The 19,949-nt window shown below is 44.2% G+C and overlaps 2 protein-coding genes across 3 annotated transcripts in view; both read left to right on the plus strand.

The window, feature by feature from the left end:
* Nucleotides 1-13: 13 nt before the first annotated feature.
* On the plus strand, nucleotides 14-4,923 carry mettl13 (methyltransferase 13, eEF1A lysine and N-terminal methyltransferase). Of its 2 annotated transcripts, none has more exons than XM_030771582.1 (8): nucleotides 14-303; nucleotides 387-1,134; nucleotides 1,257-1,456; nucleotides 1,876-2,065; nucleotides 2,571-2,747; nucleotides 3,050-3,262; nucleotides 4,025-4,156; nucleotides 4,327-4,923. In XM_030771582.1, the coding sequence occupies exons 1-8, from the start codon at nucleotides 151-153 to the stop codon at nucleotides 4,620-4,622; spliced, it is 2,109 nt and encodes a 702-aa protein (XP_030627442.1). In that variant the 5' UTR covers nucleotides 14-150; the 3' UTR covers nucleotides 4,623-4,923. The 2 variants fall into 2 exon arrangements, with proteins under 2 accessions (XP_030627442.1, XP_030627443.1); XM_030771583.1 differs by having other exon boundaries at nucleotides 387-677; nucleotides 1,265-1,456; nucleotides 2,571-2,726; nucleotides 3,035-3,267; nucleotides 4,033-4,156.
* Nucleotides 4,924-9,375: 4,452 nt separating this feature from the next.
* Nucleotides 9,376-19,949, plus strand: part of dnm3a (dynamin 3a) — a 42,587-nt gene continuing 32,013 nt past the window's right edge. The window contains exons 1-4 of the mRNA XM_030771088.1: nucleotides 9,376-9,625; nucleotides 9,958-10,229; nucleotides 19,006-19,079; nucleotides 19,565-19,714. Coding sequence (XP_030626948.1) covers nucleotides 10,069-10,229; nucleotides 19,006-19,079; nucleotides 19,565-19,714 — 385 coding nt within the window. The 5' untranslated portion in view covers nucleotides 9,376-9,625; nucleotides 9,958-10,068. The remainder of the gene's footprint in view (nucleotides 9,626-9,957; nucleotides 10,230-19,005; nucleotides 19,080-19,564; nucleotides 19,715-19,949) is intronic.

The following is a 19,949-nucleotide window of genomic DNA, read 5'->3' on the forward strand; positions in this document are numbered from 1 at the left end:
AATACATTAGGTTGGATATTTTGTTTGGTAGATGAGCGACAGTGCGTTGGTTTATGGCTGGCTAAGTGTGCATTAACAGTCGTATCTTAAGTTAAATGTTAAACGAGATTAAATTAAGATAAGGATCGATTTTAGAACCAAGGAGTAAGGATGAACTTGTTGCCTCGCACAGCTGAAGAATTCAGCTCTGCTGATTACTGGGAGCGTTTTTTTCGCAAGCGCGGCGATAAAGCTTTCGAGTGGTATGGAGATTACAATTCCCTCTGTGGCGTGCTGCACAAATATATCAAGCCGCGTGAGAAGGTAACCCTTTCGCGATATTCCGAGTAAGATTGGAGGGTTGTGGACAATGAAATGCTTTGATGACTTATGTTCTCTCTTCCCAGGTGTTGGTTTTGGGCTGTGGAAACTCTGAGCTCAGTGAACAGTTGTATGATGTGGGATATCGAAATCAGGTCAACATCGACATCAGTGAGACCGTAATCTCTCACATGATCCAGCGCAACGCTGAACGTCGCCCTGACCTAACGTTCCAGCGGGTCGACGCCACCCAGACTGGCTTTGAGAGCGCCAGCTTTCAGGCGGCTCTGGACAAGGGTACTTTGGATGCTATGGCCTCTGAGGAGGAGGGGGCGTTGGCCAGACGGATGCTTGAGGAGGTGGGGAGGGTTCTGTCTGTGGGAGGTCGTTATGTCTGCGTGTCTCTCGCGCAGGAGCATGTCGTGCAGCTGGCTGTGAGGTGCTTTGCAGATGCCGGCTGGGCCATTCGTATCCACTGCCTGAGTAAACAGGAAGACCAGGGCTCTGATGCTCCCTCATTTGGACTACCTGTTTTCATCCTCGTGTGCACTAAGTTCCGGCAGCCGCCCCCGTTCCCGGTGTTGGAAATGTGTCAGGGTGAGGATGGCGCCCCCAGCAGGCTGAAGTCGGTGCCTGAACTGTTAGCTGCGGTGAAGGAGTGCCAGGCCTATGCCCTGCTGCGGCAGAAGCTCCGGGGTGGTGTGGACTCTGCCAGCTCTCCCACTCTCACCCTGTGTCACACGCCCACTGGACGCCCGCGGTACACCCTCACCGTGCAGGACTGCCCACCCTCGGCCAAGGTGCCCCGTGCCAACCACTTTGCCATCTTTATCGGTCAGTGCCCTGCACGTTTTTCTGCTTTTCACACTGTTTCCTATGGACTGGGACATAATTTGTTGTTTCAGGTCTGTTGTATTTCGTCCAGGACTTTATTATGTGTGTCATAATGTTTGTAGTGCCACAGGGTCGAGAGTCAGACTGGCTGTATAGCTCACCTGAGGGACGTTCCCAGCTAGCGTCCAGTGCTAACTTCAGGCGTTTGGTCATTGTGGCAATGCATCGAGACCAGGAGTATGCAGACATGCAAGCCGTCCAATCAGAACTCTCACCCATGGTGATGGATCTTGCTCCTCCTGCGATGCCAGCCAATCAACAGGTACAGCACTGTGTCGGAAGAGAAAACTGCCCGATGTTAGTTTTAAATAATTAACAGTCGCCTCGCAGAATTAGATAATTAACAGAACTAATGTCCCTGTCGCTCATAAGAGATGTAGGTGGTGCGAGAGAGCAGGCCTGAAACCCCCAGTGAACAAGTTTAAAACCCCTCAGATGAACTAAACTCAGAGGGGAGAGCCCATCCTCCTCTGGCTGGCACCAGGTTGCTAGAATATAGGGTTAGAGTAATCAGATGGTGTTGGCAGGCAGAGAGAAATAAGGTGTGTAAATGCAGTGACTTTGATCTTTACTGTTCATCAGGGGGTGGTTCCAACATAATATTTACACTAATATAAAAATAAACCCTGTTTTTTTTACTGTCTGCTTTTTCCTCATTCTCTCTCCCTGTTCTCACTGCAGGTGCCGTTCCTGTCAGTGGGGGGTGACCTTGGCTGGCGGGAGGTGAGGGGTCGCGGGGTCAGTGGCCTGACGGGGGAGTACTCTGTGGAGGATGTTCGAGGGGAGGACGGACACCTGTACCGTAGACTGGTTTTCATGAACAACGACCAGCTGGTGCAGTCAGAAAGTCGCCTCAGGACCTCAGGCACAGGTGTGTGTTAGAGCAAACACAGGTGTGTGTTAGGGCGGACACAGGTGTGTGTTAGAGCGGACGCGTGTGTTGAGGCAGACGCAGACGTGTGTGTGTTGAGGCGGACACAGGCGTGTGTGTGTTAGGGCGGACACAGGCGTGTGTGTGTTAGGGCGGACACAGGCGTGTGTGTGTTAGGGCGGACACAGGCGTGTGTGTGTTAGGGCGGACACAGGCGCGCGTGTGTTGAGGCGGACACAGGCGTGTGTGTGTTAGGGCGGACACAGGCGTGTGTGTGTTGAAGCGGACACAGGTGTGTGTGTGTTAGGGCAGATACAGGCGCCGTGTTACGGCTGGTGTGTTGTGAAACATTTCTTTGGATGCTCAGAATGAACCGGTTTCTTGTCTGAAGTCAAGGAGATTTTGTCATTGTTTTAGGCAGGTTCATGTAATGATTTGCTAAAATAGTTAAGAAGTGGGTGTGGTTTTAAACTGCATGTTTGGTGTGTGTTTTCTTTCGTATTAGCCACTTCAGCCCATAAAAAGAAGAACAGAAAAAAGACTAAAGCATCAGCAGATCACGCCTCTCGACCTGCTGCTGACTCTGCCCAGTCGGTGGACCGTGGGTTCCTCTGCTGTGCCCACCACAAAGTCATGGTGGCAGGCTTTGCCATGCTGGGGATGGGCTCCATCGCCAACAAAGGTTTGAGTATCAACGGTTATGATCGTTTCCACCAAACATACACATGTGCTTTTAGTGCCAATGTCCTCTGACAGTGCATGTCTTCTCCTCCTCTCCACTCCTCCCTCACAATGCACTTCTTCTCCTCCTCTCCACTCCCCTCTGACAGTGCACTTCTTCTCCTCCTCTCCACTCCCCTCTCATAGCTGCTTACTCTGTCTGTAAAGTCACTGGGCTTTGTGATGAAAGCAGATTCTTCACACCTGTTTTACTGAACAAGTGTCTACACCTTCACACCACCTTCGTTCACCCCTGTCTTACAGAACTACCAGTTTCTGTGTTAGTGGTTGGACTGGGAGGTGGAAGCCTGCCCCAGTTCGTGCGGGATTTTGTCCCTCATGTGCAAGTAGAGGTGGTGGAGTTGGACCCTGAGGTTCTGGAAGTGGCACAGACCTGGTTTGGGTTTGAGACTGATGACAGACTGAAGGTGACCCTGGGAGACGGGCTGCAGCACATCAGCACTCTGGAGAGTGAAGGTGACGTGACCATAGACGTTAGCGATGTGACCTTAGACGTTAGCGACGGTGACGTGACCATAGACGTTAGCGATGTGACCTTAGACGTTAGCGACGTGACCTTAGACGTTAGCGATGTGACCTTAGACGTTAGCGACGTGACCTTAGACGTTAGCGATGTGACCTTAGACGTTAGCGACGGTGACGTGACCATAGACGTTAGCGATGTGACCTTAGACGTTAGCGAAGGTGACGTGACCATAGACGTTAGCGATGTGACCTTAGACGTTAGCGAAGGTGACGTGACCATAGACGTTAGCGATGTGACCTTAGACGTTAGCGAAGGTGACGTGACCATAGACGTTAGCGATGTGACCTTAGACGTTAGCGAAGGTGACGTGACCATAGACGTTAGCGATGTGACCTTAGACGTTAGCGACGGTGACGTGACCTTAGACGTTAGCGATATGACCTTAGACGTTAGCGACGTGACCATAGACGTTAGCGATGTGACCATAGACGTTAGCGACGTGACCATAGACGGTAGTGAAATTGTAGACACACTTTTAAATCTGGAAAACCAAAGGAATTGCATGTTTTTAGAGTTATCTCTAAATGACAGAGTGGTCATTATAACTGCTGCCCTTGTTAACACCTCATAGTTTTTCAACTGAATACTGAAGATTTTTATCCCTTTGCTGTACTGATCATCTGCTTTTATGTGTCAGACATGCCCTCTCCACAGTCCCCAGTCTAATCATGCCACTCCCACTCTATTAATAGGTGGACAGTCTTATGATGTCATCATATTTGACGTCGACAGCAAGGACCCCACCCTGGGGATGAGCTGCCCTCCTCCTGCCTTTGTAGAAATGGCTGTTTTGGAGAGAGTTCGTAAGCTGCTGACTCCAAGAGGTGATTAACCCTTCACATGCCAACAGGCTGCCTCCTTGTCATGAACTTAAGGAGTTCATTCAAGAGTCATTAACAAACAGTTGTCTGTTCCTCACAAAATTCTGCTTGCTTTCATTAACCCTAACGCTAACAATACTCTCATTCAGTGTTAAAATGGCTCTGACCCACAGGTGTCTTCATGCTGAATCTGGTGTGTAGGGACTCCGCTCTGCGGCAGGCTGCTCTGGCAGATGTGCGAGCAGTGTTTCCGTGTGTGTTCTCTCGCAGTATAGAGGGCGAAGTTAACGAGGTCCTGCTGTGCTCTAAAGGCAGCGCTCAGGAGGGAGAGAAACTCTGTGGCGTCCCACCGACACTGCAACAGGCAGCCAAGGGCCTGCAGGGGGCGCTGTCAGACAACTGTAAAGGCAAAGCATGCGGGCTGCACATCGACGTTGTCTCAGAACTGGAGAAGCTCAGGGTGTCATAAAGACAAGGCTCTGAGAACAGAGGGCAGTTTAAAGACAGAGACTCCATCTGTCAGGACTCTCACAGCCTTTCACAGCTTTCATGTGGAAAATATGGGGGAATATGGACGTTTTTCTGGTTTAATAATTCATTATGTATTCATAAAGTGTGGAGACTGGTCATTTTTCTTGCCAGTGTGGGCTTTAAGTAAAATGTTCTTCTTTAAATCATGCTTTTTGTCTGTTCCCCTTCTTCCATAAGCTTAAATATTGAGGAGAATGGCTTTGAATGACTCTGTTTATCAGAAAATGAATCAGAGTGAAAAGTTAATAAAGACAGAATATTACCACTCACATGTGATGCTGAAGTTTCTGCAAATGACTCACTCCCGAGAAATACGGTGATGTCTTTAGTGCCTCTTCTTTCCACACATTTTCTTAATTCACAAACAGCTTTAATAAAGTTATTGACACAGAGCTGTCTTACACACAGATTATTACAGGGATTTTGCTTTAAACTGAAGATTACGAGGGGAGACCGAGTCAAGTGATTTTAGATTTGTTTAGAAGACGTGAAAGCTGAAAAACGCTGCTCTTTTAGGAAACAAGCTCTCTATTACTCTGGCAAGCAACATGGACAAGAAGCTATAAAGTGAGACAGCAAAACAGAACACCCGAAGAAGCTGCCGCAGTCACGATACGAGAACTCAAAGATTCAGACCAACACAGATGACAAACTGTACAATCTTGACTGCTTGTGCTGATACCGTTTGGAAATGAGGATGGCTGTGGGTTTTGTGGACATGGGTTTGGATTGTGTGGGTTTTGTGGACATGGGTTTGGATTGTCTGGGGGAGCATTTACATGGACTATTACATAAATAAATGACAGATCTTGATGAGAACTATTCATTCCCATTCAGAGACATTGATGAGGAGGAGTTGACATTGACAAGGTTTGTGTGGGTGATCATTTACACAGACTGTATAGGAGGTATGAAAATTTGAACTTTCAAACTTGACCACACAGAGCACAAAATGTATGACATTGAAAAATGATACTGACCCAGAAATCCACTTCTACAAGAACATCAACAGCAATTGTGAGTACTACACAGATGAACAATTCAACAGTAATGTGAAAATGGAAGGTGCTTTATCAGTAATGCAGTTCAACAGTAGAAGCCTCTGTAGAAACTTCCCTACAATCAAGGATGAATTGTGTCAGTTCAATAAGTTTAATGTAATTGCTGTGTCTGAGACTTGGCTTGATAATGAGAGTTTATGATGTGAGGCTGAAGGGATATGTGTTGTTTATGATTAACAGGATCAATAGAAAAGGGGGAGGAGTTGCCCTGTATACTGATACAGCTTTAAGATGCAGCGTGGTTAAATGTATGACAAACACCATAGAACATATTTTGGAATGTTTAACTATAGAAACTGATGTTGAAAATGTTTTAAATATATTCATTAGCTGTGTATATAGAACACCAGGGGGGTGTTCCAGACAGCAGGTTTAGTGAAACCTCAGAGTCGGTTAACTCAGAGCAAGTAGTAAACCTAACAGAAGAGTCCTATGGCTTTGTTTTGCTACGAGAATGAAGCCATAAGGCTCTTCTATTAGTAGGTTTACTACTTACTCTGAGTTAACTAATCATGAGTTTTCACTAAACCTGCTTTCTGGAATACCCCCAGGAACCTGCCTTGATACCAGCTAATTTATCATTGAATGTATGTTTGACAAATTGAATGACTAAAAAGTGCAAATAGTATGTGGTGATTTTAATATTGGTTTGTTAAACCCACATGGACACAAAAGGACGACAGACTTCATAAACACAATGTACAGTAACAGCCTGTTTCCTGTGATTATAAAACCAAGTAGAATAATATCAGACACTGCTACATTGATAGACAACATAGAGACTACTCATAAATGACATAAGTGACCACCTTCCTCTTTTTACAATTTTTCAGAATTCTTTTAAGATAAAAAATGAAAATAGGTTTAACACTTGTAAACGGATTCGACACAGAACAGCAGAAGCCATTGCTGCCCTCAGGGTGGACCTAAGGGAACAAAACTGGAACAGGGTTTATGGTAATGATGATCCCAACAAAGCCTGTGAGGCTCCTCTGTCCACATTCATTGTGCAATATGAAAAATGTCCGTTAAGAAAACTCACAAGGAAGCACAAATATGTGGACAAGCCATGAATTACCAAATGGATAGAGAACGCACATAAAAGGAAAATGTATTATGTAGGAGATGTCTAAAACATAGAACAAAAGCAGCACAAAACACATATAAGATATATATAAATAAATTAGTAAGTATTATGAGATCTAATAAGAAGGAGTGTTATTACAAAGTACTGGAGCAGTATAGGAATAGCACTTAAGGACTATGGAGAGTGCTTAACAACATAATTAAAAAGGGTACTGGACAAGCAGACAATCCAAATCACTGTAAACAATAACAACACCATTATAAATAAGAGAAACTGCCAGTAAATTTAATGATTATTTTGTAAATGTTGGAAACAATTTAGCAAATGAAATTGTGGAGCCGTGTGCTAAGGATGGTGTAGATGAAGATATCATTCATAAAAACTCCTGCTCCATCTTTATTAGGGGTGTTGATGCAAAGGAAATACTTGACACTGTTAAGAAATTTAAGAATAAAAAGCCCACTGATTGGCTACAACTGATATGTCATCAGTAATAAATATTATAGAATGTATAGTGAAACCATTGACACATATCTTTAATAAGTCTTTCCAAACAGGTGTATTTCCCAGCAAAATGAAAAAAGCAAAAGTCATTCCTGTTAAAGTGGAGATAGACGTCTATTCTCCAATTACAGACCAATATCTCTGCTTTCCCAGTTCTCAAAAAGTTTAGAAAAACTATTTGTGCAAATGCTTGATAATTTCATAGAAAACCACAGTTTATTGAGTGACGGTCAGTATGGCTTTAGAGAAGGTAGGTCCACCTCAGTGGCAGTGATGGAACTGGTAGAAGAGATATCTACTGCAGTGGACAACATGGAATATACAGTGGGGGTGTTTATAGACTTAAAAGAAAAAGCGTTCAGCACTATGGATCATGGCTTATTAATGAAGAGACTGGAGAGATATGGTATTAGAGGGACAGTATACTCATGGCTGAGAAGTTGCCTTGATGATAGATATGAGTATGTACAAATAAATAATGTCAAAACTGATTTGTTGAAAGTTACTTGTGGGGTTCCACAAGGTTCAGTGCTAGGCCCTAAACTGTTTACCCTGTATATAAATGCTATTTGTGAAGTGTCTAATTTGTTAAAATTTGTGTTAATTGCTGATGACTCTAATTTACACTGCTCCAGGAAAAGTTTGGAACGGCTTCTCAATACAGTGGAAAGGGATATTAACAAGTTATCATTGAATTTGAGTAAAACAAAATGTATAATATTTGGTAATTGGCAAATCAAAAACCAAGTTGGAGTTATGATCAAGGATGCTGAAATAGAAAGAGTGTATGAAAATAAATTTGTGGGCATGATAATTGATCATAAATTATGTTGGAAACCACATATAAATAATGTAACAACAAAAATGTCTAAAAGCATTGCATTATTATATAAAACTAAAGATATCTTGAATCAGAACTCACTATATATACTGTATTGTTCTCTCATTCGTACATTACCTATTGTATGGAGGTATGGGGAAACACATACAAAACCAATACTAACCCAATTTTCATGCTACAGAAAAAAGCTATAAGAATTGTAAATCGATCGAATTATTATGAACCAACCAACGCACTATTTACTAACTTACACCCTTTAATATTTTGTGGTCTAGTTGATTTTAAAACTGGACTGATAATGTGCAAAGCACAAAATAATTTACTTCCAAACTGTATTCAGAGGTTGTTTGAAATTAGAGAGAGCCAACATGAACTTAGGGGAATAGGTATGTTTAAAAACACGGACAAATATAAAAAATACAAGTATATCTGTCAAAGGGGAAAACTTGTGGAATAATTGTGACAAGGAAATAAGAACGTGTACTTCACTTTGCAAATTAAAAAAAAAGTTTGAAAATAAGGTGGTAAACACATAAAGATTGAGGTGTGATCAACGTTTGGAAACGTTTGTTTTTGCTTCCGTTTTGTTCTGTCTTTGTATTGCCTAACCCTAGAGGTGAATATTTTACGTAAAAAGGGCAGCTATAATAAGCTAATGCTTCAGCCTGCACCCTTTCGGTCAGATTTTTTTGTTCTTTCCGTTTAATTTAATGCCTTGTGGTTATTTATTTATTTATATGTGCATTCATTTTGGAGAATTGTTAATAAGGGCCGAGATAAATTACTACTACTACTATCTCTTTAATCGCACATTTATATTTATCATTCATCTGTCTTGCTGAATGTTTTTCTCCATGAGGTTAAAGAAACGACAAAACCACTATTGACACTCTTTTTTTTTGCTCTCTGGGCTGTGCAACTGGGTATATAAAATCTGGTCGTTTTATTTTTACTGTATGCATAGTAGGGTTTGCTTACTGTACAGATTACTGTGCTGAAAGCGCTTTCACTCTACGGACTACGAGGGTGCTTTAAAACTACGTTCGCCTATTATTTATAGTGTCCATTCCGAAAGGCGGGACAGAAATATTGTATTACATAAAACGAACATTTTTACTGGCTACTTTTTTGTCTGTCTGTTGTTACTGCAGGAGTGGTGATTTTACGCATGCGCACAGAGCGGACCGTTAACTGTCAATGCTCGAGCCCAAGTTGGACCGAGTTGGTTTTGGACCATTTCAATTCAGACTTTAGGCTGGGGAAGCAGTTAACTTATGTTGTGTTTATCACTTAAAACTTATTATACATCACTGAAGATAGATAACGGAAATCGGTCGTCGCCCCGTGGGGCGCTGGGGCACTGACTTTTGATCCTTGTCCAGAACAGGACCACTCACTGCTGTATTGGTCAGTCTAACAGGAGTCAACGGATAACGTTTTTTAACGAGGTAACTTCACAAATGGACAAAAATGTGCACTTCAAAGTTAACCGCAGGGTGTCCATTACACCCAAATTTCTCTTCACGTTACACAAATAACTGGACATAGTGCGTATCTTTCAAGTCCGAGCGTTGATAGAGTAAGCTAACCCTTGGCGTGTGGCTAACAAGTTTCGCTTGCCAGCGCGTCATGTCATGCCAGTAACGGAACAAAGTCGCTCTGAAATCCGCGGCTAACGTTACGTTTCACGTTGAGATTTAGTGTTCGTCCACAGACTGAAACTTGTCTTTGAAAAGCTGATATCTGAATTACTCTTCAGTTACTGTTGTTTCCTCCCCAGTCAAAGCAGTCGAATCTTGCATGGTGTTGGCACTCGCAGCAGTGACAGTTGGGCGGTTGTTCTTCGAGTGTTCGTTTATTCTCCCCGCTGTAACCCTGCGGCAACGTAACCATGGGCAACCGGGGTATGGAAGAACTCATACCGCTGGTCAACAGGTTGCAAGATGCTTTCAGTGCCATCGGACAGAGCTGTAACTTGGACCTGCCGCAGATTGCGGTTGTCGGCGGTCAGAGCGCAGGGAAAAGCTCTGTTTTGGAGAACTTCGTGGGCAGGTACAGTATAACAGTTTAGCTTACTGTTGTTTCTCTTGGCTAATACTGCTGGTAATAACACATGTAAATCTGAAATGACTAAGAAAATATTTCTCTTCTGGACTGTAGCACTACTGTACAGCCTGTATTACACAGGTGCACATTGTCTTGCACTCATCTGTAGTCCACAGCAGTCACAACTGCTTCCTCCATCTGTCTAATGCCTTGCCAACTCCATGCCTGGATGGGAAGCAGAGAGAGAGAGAGAGTGAGAGGGGGAGGTGAGGAGGGAGGGAGAGAGAATGATGGTGCACCTCATTTTGCTGGACACTGTTTTAAAATGTGTGCTTCTCTTCAAGGCTCTAGATTGTGGTGGATATATGTGTTTGCTTTCCTCATGGGTTTATAGCCTAAGACTGCCTCACACCAAAACAAGGACATTTGTTGGTATGGACCATGTGTTGACCTTTCAGCTCACTCACTGTTATGCTCCATGGTGATGTTTTCAAAAAGGACATGTGCTAATCCGAATATCCCAACCATTAGGGTGTCTGTGCAAATTATTAAATGAATTCTGCACCCTTAAGAAGATGGCAAATTAAATATTAATAGTTTTTTGGGGTTAGTTTTCAGTTAAAGCAGCTGTGATGTGTTACTTTGCGGTGCCTTGACCCGGAGAGGCTCTGGGAGGCAGGCTTGGCCAATGTGACATAGTGAAATGCAGTGGGTCGTGGCTGTCTGAAATGGATCAGTGAAATGCAGTGGGTCGTGGCTGTCTGAAATGGATCAGTGAAATGCAGTGGGTCGTGGCTGTCTGAAATGGACCAGTGAAATGCAGTGGGTCGTGGCTGTCTGAAATCGACCAGTGAACTGCAGTGGGTCGTGGCTGTCTGAAATGGACCAGTGAAATGCAGTGGGTCATGGCTGTCTGAAATGGACCAGTGAAATGCAGTGGGTCGTGGCTGTCTGAAATGGACCAGTGAAATGCAGTGGGTCGTGGCTGTCTGAAATGGACCAGTGAAATGCAGTGGGTCGTGGCTGTCTGAAATGGACCAGTGAAATGCAGTGGGTCGTGGCTGTCTGAAATGGACCAGTGAAATGCAGTGGGTCGTGGCTGTCTGAAATGGACCAGTGAAATGCAGTGGGTCGTGGCTGTCTGAAATGGACCAGTGAAATGCAGTGGGTCGTGGCTGTCTGAAATGGATCAGTGAAATGCAGTGGGTCGTGGCTGTCTGAAATGGATCAGTGAAATGCAGTGGGTCGTGGCTGTCTGAGATGGACCAGTGAAATGCAGTGGGTCGTGGCTGTCTGAAATGGACCAGTGAAGTGCAGTGGGTCGTGGCTGTCTGAAATGGACCAGTGAAGTGCAGTGGGTCGTGGCTGTCTGAAATGGACCAGTGAAGTGCAGTGGGTCGTGGCTGTCTGAAATGGACCAGTGAAATGCAGTGGGTCGTGGCTGTCTGAAATGGATCAGTGAAATGCAGTGGGTCGTGGCTGTCTGAAATGGACCAGTGAAATGCAGTGGGTCGTGGCTGTCTGAAATGGACCAGTGAAGTGCAGTGGGTCGTGGCTGTCTGAGATGGACCAGTGAAGTGCGGTGGGTCGTGGCTGTCTGAAATGGATCAGTGAAGTGCGGTGGGTCATGGCTGTCTGAAATGGACCAGTGAAATGCAGTGGGTCGTGGCTGTCTGAAATGGATCAGTGAAATGCAGTGGGTCGTGGCTGTCTGAGATGGACCAGTGAAGTGCAGTGGGTCGTGGCTGTCTGAAATGGATCAGTGAAGTGCGGTGGGTCATGGCTGTCTGAAATGGACCAGTGAAATGCAGTGGGTCGTGGCTGTCTGAAATGGATCAGTGAAGTGCGGTGGGTCATGGCTGTCTGAAATGGACCAGTGAAATGCAGTGGGTCGTGGCTGTCTGAAATGGACCAGTGAAGTGCAGTGGGTCGTGGCTGTCTGAAATGGACCAGTGAAATGCAGTGGGTCGTGGCTGTCTGAAATGGACCAGTGAAGTGCAGTGGGTCGTGGCTGTCTGAGATGGACCAGTGAAGTGCAGTGGGTCGTGGCTGTCTGAAATGGATCAGTGAAGTGCGGTGGGTCATGGCTGTCTGAAATGGACCAGTGAAATGCAGTGGGTCGTGGCTGTCTGAAATGGATCAGTGAAATGCAGTGGGTCGTGGCTGTCTGAGATGGACCAGTGAAGTGCAGTGGGTCGTGGCTGTCTGAAATGGATCAGTGAAGTGCGGTGGGTCATGGCTGTCTGAAATGGACCAGTGAAATGCAGTGGGTCGTGGCTGTCTGAAATGGATCAGTGAAGTGCGGTGGGTCATGGCTGTCTGAAATGGACCAGTGAAATGCAGTGGGTCGTGGCTGTCTGAAATGGACCAGTGAAGTGCAGTGGGTCGTGGCTGTCTGAAATGGACCAGTGAAATGCAGTGGGTCGTGGCTGTCTGAGAGGAGTGTGTATTGGTTAAGGAGACCAGGCCTGAGGCTATATGAAAATGAGGCCTGTTTGAGGTGTCTGTTAAGCAGGGCAGTGGAGTCTGTACACAAAACCTTTGACTCCGACTCCTCTATTTGTAATTAGACTAATTATATTTCTTGTAGCACTCAACACACAAGGAATTTCATCACTGCTAGTGTAAATCATCAGGCTACTTTGTAACCTGTTAAAGTTTGGGTTTAAAGGCTATAGCTATGCCATTGTGGCTTTTTTATATTATTTTATATTATTTATCAGAGAAGTTACAAATATTGAGTAACATTAAACATTAGTGATGTCCAGATCTGATTTCAAAGATCGGTATCGGGGCCAATTAACTGAGCCTGACCCTAAGCCCGATCCTGTGTTTTACGTCAGTTGTCAGACAGGTGTCGTAAATGGAGAGTATAATTTGTGGCAGGACGCAGCTAAAATGTCTGCAGTGTGGATATATTTTAAATTGGGAAGGGAAAGCAGTCCAACAGCCACTTGTAATGTTTGTAATGCGAACATTTCGCGAGGTGGTAGTAACACAGAGCTGCGTTCAATAGGCTACTACCACTTTGATACAGCACCTAAAAGATAAACACTCAGCGGAATACAGTGAGTTCACTCAGGTAACGCAGGCAAACGCTGCTCTGAAGCAACACACACTGGAGGATATACTTTTAAAAGGAGAGAGAAATTTCCTCGAGACAGCGACAAGGCCAAAAAGATTACCGAGAGGGGAACTGAATTAATCGCTTCAGATGACCATGTGGTAGCGAATACAGAGGCGCGTTCAATTTCGGCAAATCGAGGCGAACGTTCCAGATGAACGGGTTTTCTTTTGACTTTTATAGTTGAACGTTGTTTAGGTCAGCATACTCTGACGACATTAATCCTCAAGGCTACTAATAACAACCAAGGTATCATTTCAAAACTGAAACACCTAAAGCTTTAGCTGTATGTGATGTATGCGAGTTAGCCTAAACCGCAGGCAGTTTTTTTCTTAATGCATTTGCTATTCAGTTGTCAAGCATATACATCGAATTGGTTTTAATAACTTTAATGTACTTGAAATGCGCTCTGTGCAACTGTATTAGCTAGGAAAATACAAGTATCGGATCAGGACTTGGTATTAGCAGATACTCCGTATTAAATGTCTCGGATCGGGATCTGGGGCAAAAAAAACTGGAGGGGACATCCCTATTAAACATAAAACTTACAAAATTAGAAAAAGTTAGAAAGTAAAAGGATATTAAAGAAATAAACTATAAAAATGCTATAATAGAAAATCAATATTTACAAAAATATTTATAATTTTATATGAACCGGGACTATTTGTTGACTTGTGCTGACTAGCCTAGGCCCAAATCGTAAGCATATGAGTCCTCAGGCCTAGCCTAGGCCCAAAAGTTGAACGTTATTTTGGGGGTCGACTTATCTGGCAAATATTGGCCTAAGCCTATACCTCTAATTTTTGGGGGTCAGCTTGTACGCTGGATCGATTTATGCGCAGGGGTAGATGGTATAGGAAGTAGACTGGATCGATTTATGCGCAGGGGTAGATGGTATAGGAAGTAGACCGGTATGAATTTGCCCTATGGTATGGTTTTTGACCTTACTGTGCTGACCGGTAGAGCCCTCAGTACACCTCTATTGCAGTGAATTTCACTTTGCTCTCATTCAGTTTGTATGGGGGCGAAATTCGTTCTGATTGGGCGAATTCGGAGCCGTAGAAAACTCTCTCTCAGCGGCTCTGGTCGGGGCAAATAGACCACTATAGACCCTCATTTGCTGGCTTTCTTTGCAACCGTGCCCCCAGAGTGAAAATAGTTAGAGTGAAATTCGCACGACGTTTCGCTGGGTGGAAGCCTAGACTGTGACGACTAGTCGATGTAAGCGATGATGCTGACTCTGAAAATGCATCGACATCGATATTTTAAATCAACGCATCCTCGTTTCGTTTTTATGAATTTACCTTTTTGATTTCTAAAACACTTCAATTCATTATAACAAATATTTTTCTTCAATATCACTACGTAATTGCTGCTCGGGCTGCCACTAACAACTATTTTTCTATTGATTAATCTGTCGGCTAATCTATTAGTTAATCTATTAGCTAATCAAGGCATTTTCCAAAGACTGCCCTTACGAGGAAAAAAGTCAGCAGTGGACTGACATAACAAATGCCATCACTGTGTACTTGTTCTTAAAATACCTCTGTACTATGTGAAATATGTAGTACAGTTAAACAGTTAAGAGGACGGTAATAACTGCCATACAGTTGCCACACCAGTGCTTTACCTTTTACAGAAGGATTTATATTGAAATTTTAAGAAAAACGACTACACTGAGATATATACCCTTACCATCTGTGCTTCAGGTTATATGGTGATATAAAGTTTAGGCCATACCGCTCAGGCCTACATATATGGTACATATAGTCGGAGTCGGTCCATTTTAACTGACTCCGACTTTGACTCCGGTAACCCAATAATTGCTTCCGACTCTGACTCCACGACTGACTCCACAGTACTGCTATTAAGGCTTGTTTTTCTGAGCCTGATAGGGCATTGAGAGGAAGAGGCCAGTCTGGGGCTACTTTGGCTTGCACTGGCTGTGAAATGGCCACTCAGAAAATCTGAAATATGTGTGAAAAGGACATAATGTGTTTGTGAAATGAGAGGTCTCTTTTCATTGACTTATGTGGTGCAAACAAACTTGCAGCTTCTAGTGGATGACTGTGTTTGTAAGAATGATCTAATGTGGGAAGAACTGTACTGAGCATGCCTTGCTATCTGCTTAAACTAATTTTGGAGGGAGCAGCTGATTTGGGTAAGAGGTAAACAAATCAGGACTTCTTGATGGTTCAGTGGTTAGCATTGTTGCCTCACAGCAGGAAGGCCCTGGGTTCAAATCCTAGCTGTCCCAGGTCCTTTCTGTGTGGGTTTCCTCACTGGCCAGTGCGTGTGTGTGTGTGTGTGACAAATAAGGCACTTCTACATCATCACAGAGTGGTAAATATAAATCTTTACAGCACTTTTTTTCAAAGGACAAGCTTTTTTTTAAAATGTGACTTTATGGTGTTAAAAGACAGCATAATCTCAAACAGTGCTCTGTCCTTAAATATGCCGTGGACCTTCTGGGCTGTCTCACCTTTACGAGGGAAGACATTGATCTGATAAGGAACAGAACAGAAATCGAGCACCTGAGTAACTGTTTCTGACAATGAGGAGATCCTGTCATAGTGCACACTGTCTGACCCATATAAGGAAATACGGTCAGTTGAACCCTTTGGGTTAAACAAGAATATGGATCTCTCCCCATTACACTGAATACTGATATTTCTTATTACACTTGACTTACATTGGCATGGGTATGGTATTACATTAGATTTGATTCATTGATTGGTCAAACTCTATGTTGGCTTTGTTTTTTGTTTTCAGAAAGGTTTATTCGCGGGTCTTGTTGTTGGATGGTGGTTGTCCACAGGTATAATGAAGTTACACTCTGGGATGATTGTGTTGGTTTAATGAAGCTGTCCATTTGGACAGAGTGAAACTGTGTGTTATCATTTAAATAAATATCTGTACGAAATGTCCTACAAACTGAACATCTGAAAAGACTTCAGCCATCTGTCTGTTACCAAACCTCTGCCAACTGCTCAAACATTCAGACAGGCCTGCAGGAGTCAGATGGTAAATTAGGTCCCTGCTCTAGAGACAGACAGAGAATGCATCAGAGCACAAAGGATGAGGAGAGATGCAGAGAAATGGAAAAAGTGTGGAATGAGACATGCGATGGATGGAAGAGAGGAGAATGTGAGAAGGCAGGTAAAACTGAATGGCTTTGTTCTCCTGTGTGTCCCACAATCCCTCTTTAGAACACGTTTTATTCACCCTGAGGCGCGCCAAATTAACATGCTAACATATAGCCTTACCTGTGTCCCATCAGAGGACATGCTAACATATAGCCTTACCTGTGTCCCATCAGAGGACATGCTAACATATAGCCTTACCTGTGTCCCATCAGAGGACAGTATAACATATAGCCTTACCTGTGTCCCATCAGAGGACATGCTAACATATAGCCTTACCTGTGTCCCATCAGAGGACATGCTAACATATAGCCTTACCTGTGTCCCATCAGAGGACAGTATAACATATAGCCTTACCTGTGTCCCATCAGAGGACATGCTAACATATAGCCTTACCTGTGTCCCATCAGAGGACATGCTAACATATAGCCTTACCCGTGTCCCATCAGAGGACATGCTAACATATAGCCTTACCTGTGTCCCATCAGAGGACAGTATAACGTATAGCCTTACCTGTGTCCCATCAGAGGACATGCTAACATATAGCCTTACCTGTGTCCCATCAGAGGACATGCTAACATATAGCCTTACCTGTGTCCCATCAGAGGACATGCTAACATATAGCCTTACCTGTGTCCCATCAGAGGACAGTATAACATATAACCTTACCTGTGTCCCATCAGAGGACATACTAACATATAGCCTTACCTGTGTCCCATCAGAGGACATGCTAACATATAGCCTTACCTGTGTCCCATCAGAGGACAGTATAACATATAGCCTTACCTGTGTCCCATCAGAGGACATGCTAACATATAGCCTTACCTGTGTCCCATCAGAGGACATGCTAACATATAGCCTTACCTGTGTCCCATCAGAGGACAGTATAACGTATAGCCTTACCTGTGTCCCATCAGAGGACATGCTAACATATAGCCTTACCTGTGTCCCATCAGAGGACATGCTAACATATAGCCTTACCTGTGTCCCATCAGAGGACATGCTAACATATAGCCTTACCTGTGTCCCATCAGAGGACAGTATAACGTATAGCCTTACCTGTGTCCCATCAGAGGACAGATGCAGTTTGCCGAGAGGCGATAACTGGAGAAATGGGTGGAGGGAGAACAGACATGATAATGTAGCCTGGACAGTTAAGCAGTTCATTGTGTGCAGCAGTAATTGAAGGTATAGAGTTGATCTTTCAGAGGTATTTAGACCGTTGTCCAGTCCTTGTGCGTTCTGGACCTGTGCATTGGAGCGCCTTACGGGATAGAGTGGCTCTGAAATGTATTTGAAATGATTCTCTCCAGACATCCTTAACTGGGACTGGTCTCCAGGGAGCTCTCTTCCTGGTTGAGAGCCATTCCTAAATTAGCACCTCCTATCACCTCATATCCGAAAACACAAACCTGGGAAGAGGAAAAGTTCCTTTATCTCACCACATGCCTGTCCAACACATGGGACCCGGACTGGAATGTGGCCTCTACTATGAGACGGTTTGTCTTATCGGCAGCTGCTTTTAAACAGCGCTGAAATACACACCAGCAGACATCTGCTCTGTCCTCCCCTTCCAACAGCGCTGTGAAGGGGAATACAGTGTCTGTAATCCTGCTGACATTGAAGAATTAGGCTACCATTTTTGCTCAAAATGTGTTTGTGTCTAATGTCTATGTGGCATGGTGGCCTCTGAGTGGGATACACTTTAGACGGACTCTTCATTCTGCAACATTTTTACTCAAGAACTCATATAATCCAAAGTGACTAGCAGCAGCCTTCACCATGACAGTGTATCAGTCTACTGTCGTCAGTGTCCTGAGGCTTGTTGTTCAGTACCAGATTAACCAGGTGTATTACAGCTGTATTATACATAGGAGAGTCTAACTTGTTAACTTTTCAGTGGCTTGGGGGTGGGGGGTGGGGGGTGGGGGTGCTTGAGTCCTCAGTAGGTGAGACTGTATGGAAAGCAGCCGGAAATAACAGGGTGTGGTGTAGCAATGTGTGTGTGTGTGTGTGTGTGTGTGTGTGTGTGTGTGAGTGTGTGTGTGTGTGTGTGTGAGTGTGTGTGTGTGTGTGTGTTGTGTATGGGTCTGTGTGTGTGTTGTGTATGGGTCTGTGTGTGTGTGTGTGTGTATTGTGTATGGGTCTGTGTGTGTGTGTGTGGTGTGTGTGTGTGTGTGTTGTGTATGGGTCTGTGTGTGTGTGTGGTGTGTGTGTGTGTGTTGTGTATGGGTAGGGGTTTGTGTGTGTGTGTGTGTGTGTATGGGTAAGGGTGTGTGTGTGTGTGTGTGTTGCGTATGGGTAAGGGTTTGTGTGTGTGTGTGTGTGTGTGTGTGTTGTGTATGGGTAAGGGGGCATGTGTGTGTGTGTTGTGTATAGGTAAGGGGTTTTCTGAATTTTTATATCTACTTGTTAGTGAACTATCGGTTACTGTGACAGTCCTAGTTTGTATCCATGTGTATTTGGAGGAGTTCTTATGGATGATAATTCTGTATCTCGTCTTCTGTCTTTGCAGGGATTTCCTACCAAGAGGTTCAGGCATTGTCACACGAAGACCACTGGTCCTACAACTTGTGAGTGCAACTTCAGGTGAGAATACTTTCTGACTCACTCATTCTCTTTCTCTCTCCCTCATTCTCTCTCTCTCCCTCACTCTCTCTTTCTCTCTCTCACTCTCTCTCCTTCTCTCTTTCTCTCTCTCACTCCCTTTGTCAGTTGCTCTCTCACACACACATATATATACACACGCACACACACTCACTCACTCACTCAGTCATTCTTTAAAGCTGAGCGGTCATGATATAGCAGTAGTAATTTTGTGCTGACTGATATTGTAATTGCACTTATTAAATGTGAGTAAGATGATGCATCCCTTTCATATTCCACACCGGCACCACACAGACACACACATGCTCTCAGGGACTTCACATTTCCACATTTCCATTACGACACACAACACTCCAGTGACTGGTGTGTGAAACATCCTTTAGAGGGCAGCATTTCCTTTTCCAGACTGTGTACTGTGCTGAAATGTGTCTTGCTTGCTCTGAAATGACCTGTCTGTCCCTCTGCAGAATATGCAGAATTTCTGCACTGTAAAGGGAAGACGTTTACAGATTTCAGTGAAGTGCGGAGTGAGATTGAAGCAGAGACGGACAGAGTCACGGGAGCGAATAAAGGCATATCGTCTGTGCCCATCAACCTCCGCATATACTCCCCTAATGGTACAATGACACACATTAACCATCAACCTCCGCATATACTCCCCTAATGGTACAATGACACATATTAACCATCAACCTCCGCATATACTCCCCTAATGGTACAGTGACACATATTAACCATCAACCTCCGCATATACTCCCCTAATGGTACAATGACACATATTAACCATCAACCTCTGCATATACTCCCCTAATGGTACAATGACACACATTAACCATCAACCTCCGCATATAC

This window comes from Chanos chanos, chromosome 4 (genome assembly GCF_902362185.1).
Source record: "Chanos chanos chromosome 4, fChaCha1.1, whole genome shotgun sequence".
Classification (NCBI taxonomy): Eukaryota; Metazoa; Chordata; class Actinopteri; order Gonorynchiformes; family Chanidae; genus Chanos; species Chanos chanos.

What these genes read in the sequence shown, in the direction of transcription:
- mettl13 (XM_030771582.1), top strand. Translation starts at nt 151, where the DNA reads ATGAACTTGTTGCCTCGCACAGCTGAAGAATTCAGCTCTGCTGATTAC. An exon ending in CGATGCCAGCCAATCAACAG is followed by an intron (nt 1,457 to 1,875) that starts GTACAGCACTGT and finishes TTCTCACTGCAG; the next exon opens with GTGCCGTTCCTGTCAGTGGG. An exon ending in CCTCAGGACCTCAGGCACAG is followed by an intron (nt 2,066 to 2,570) that starts GTGTGTGTTAGA and finishes CTTTCGTATTAG; the next exon opens with CCACTTCAGCCCATAAAAAG.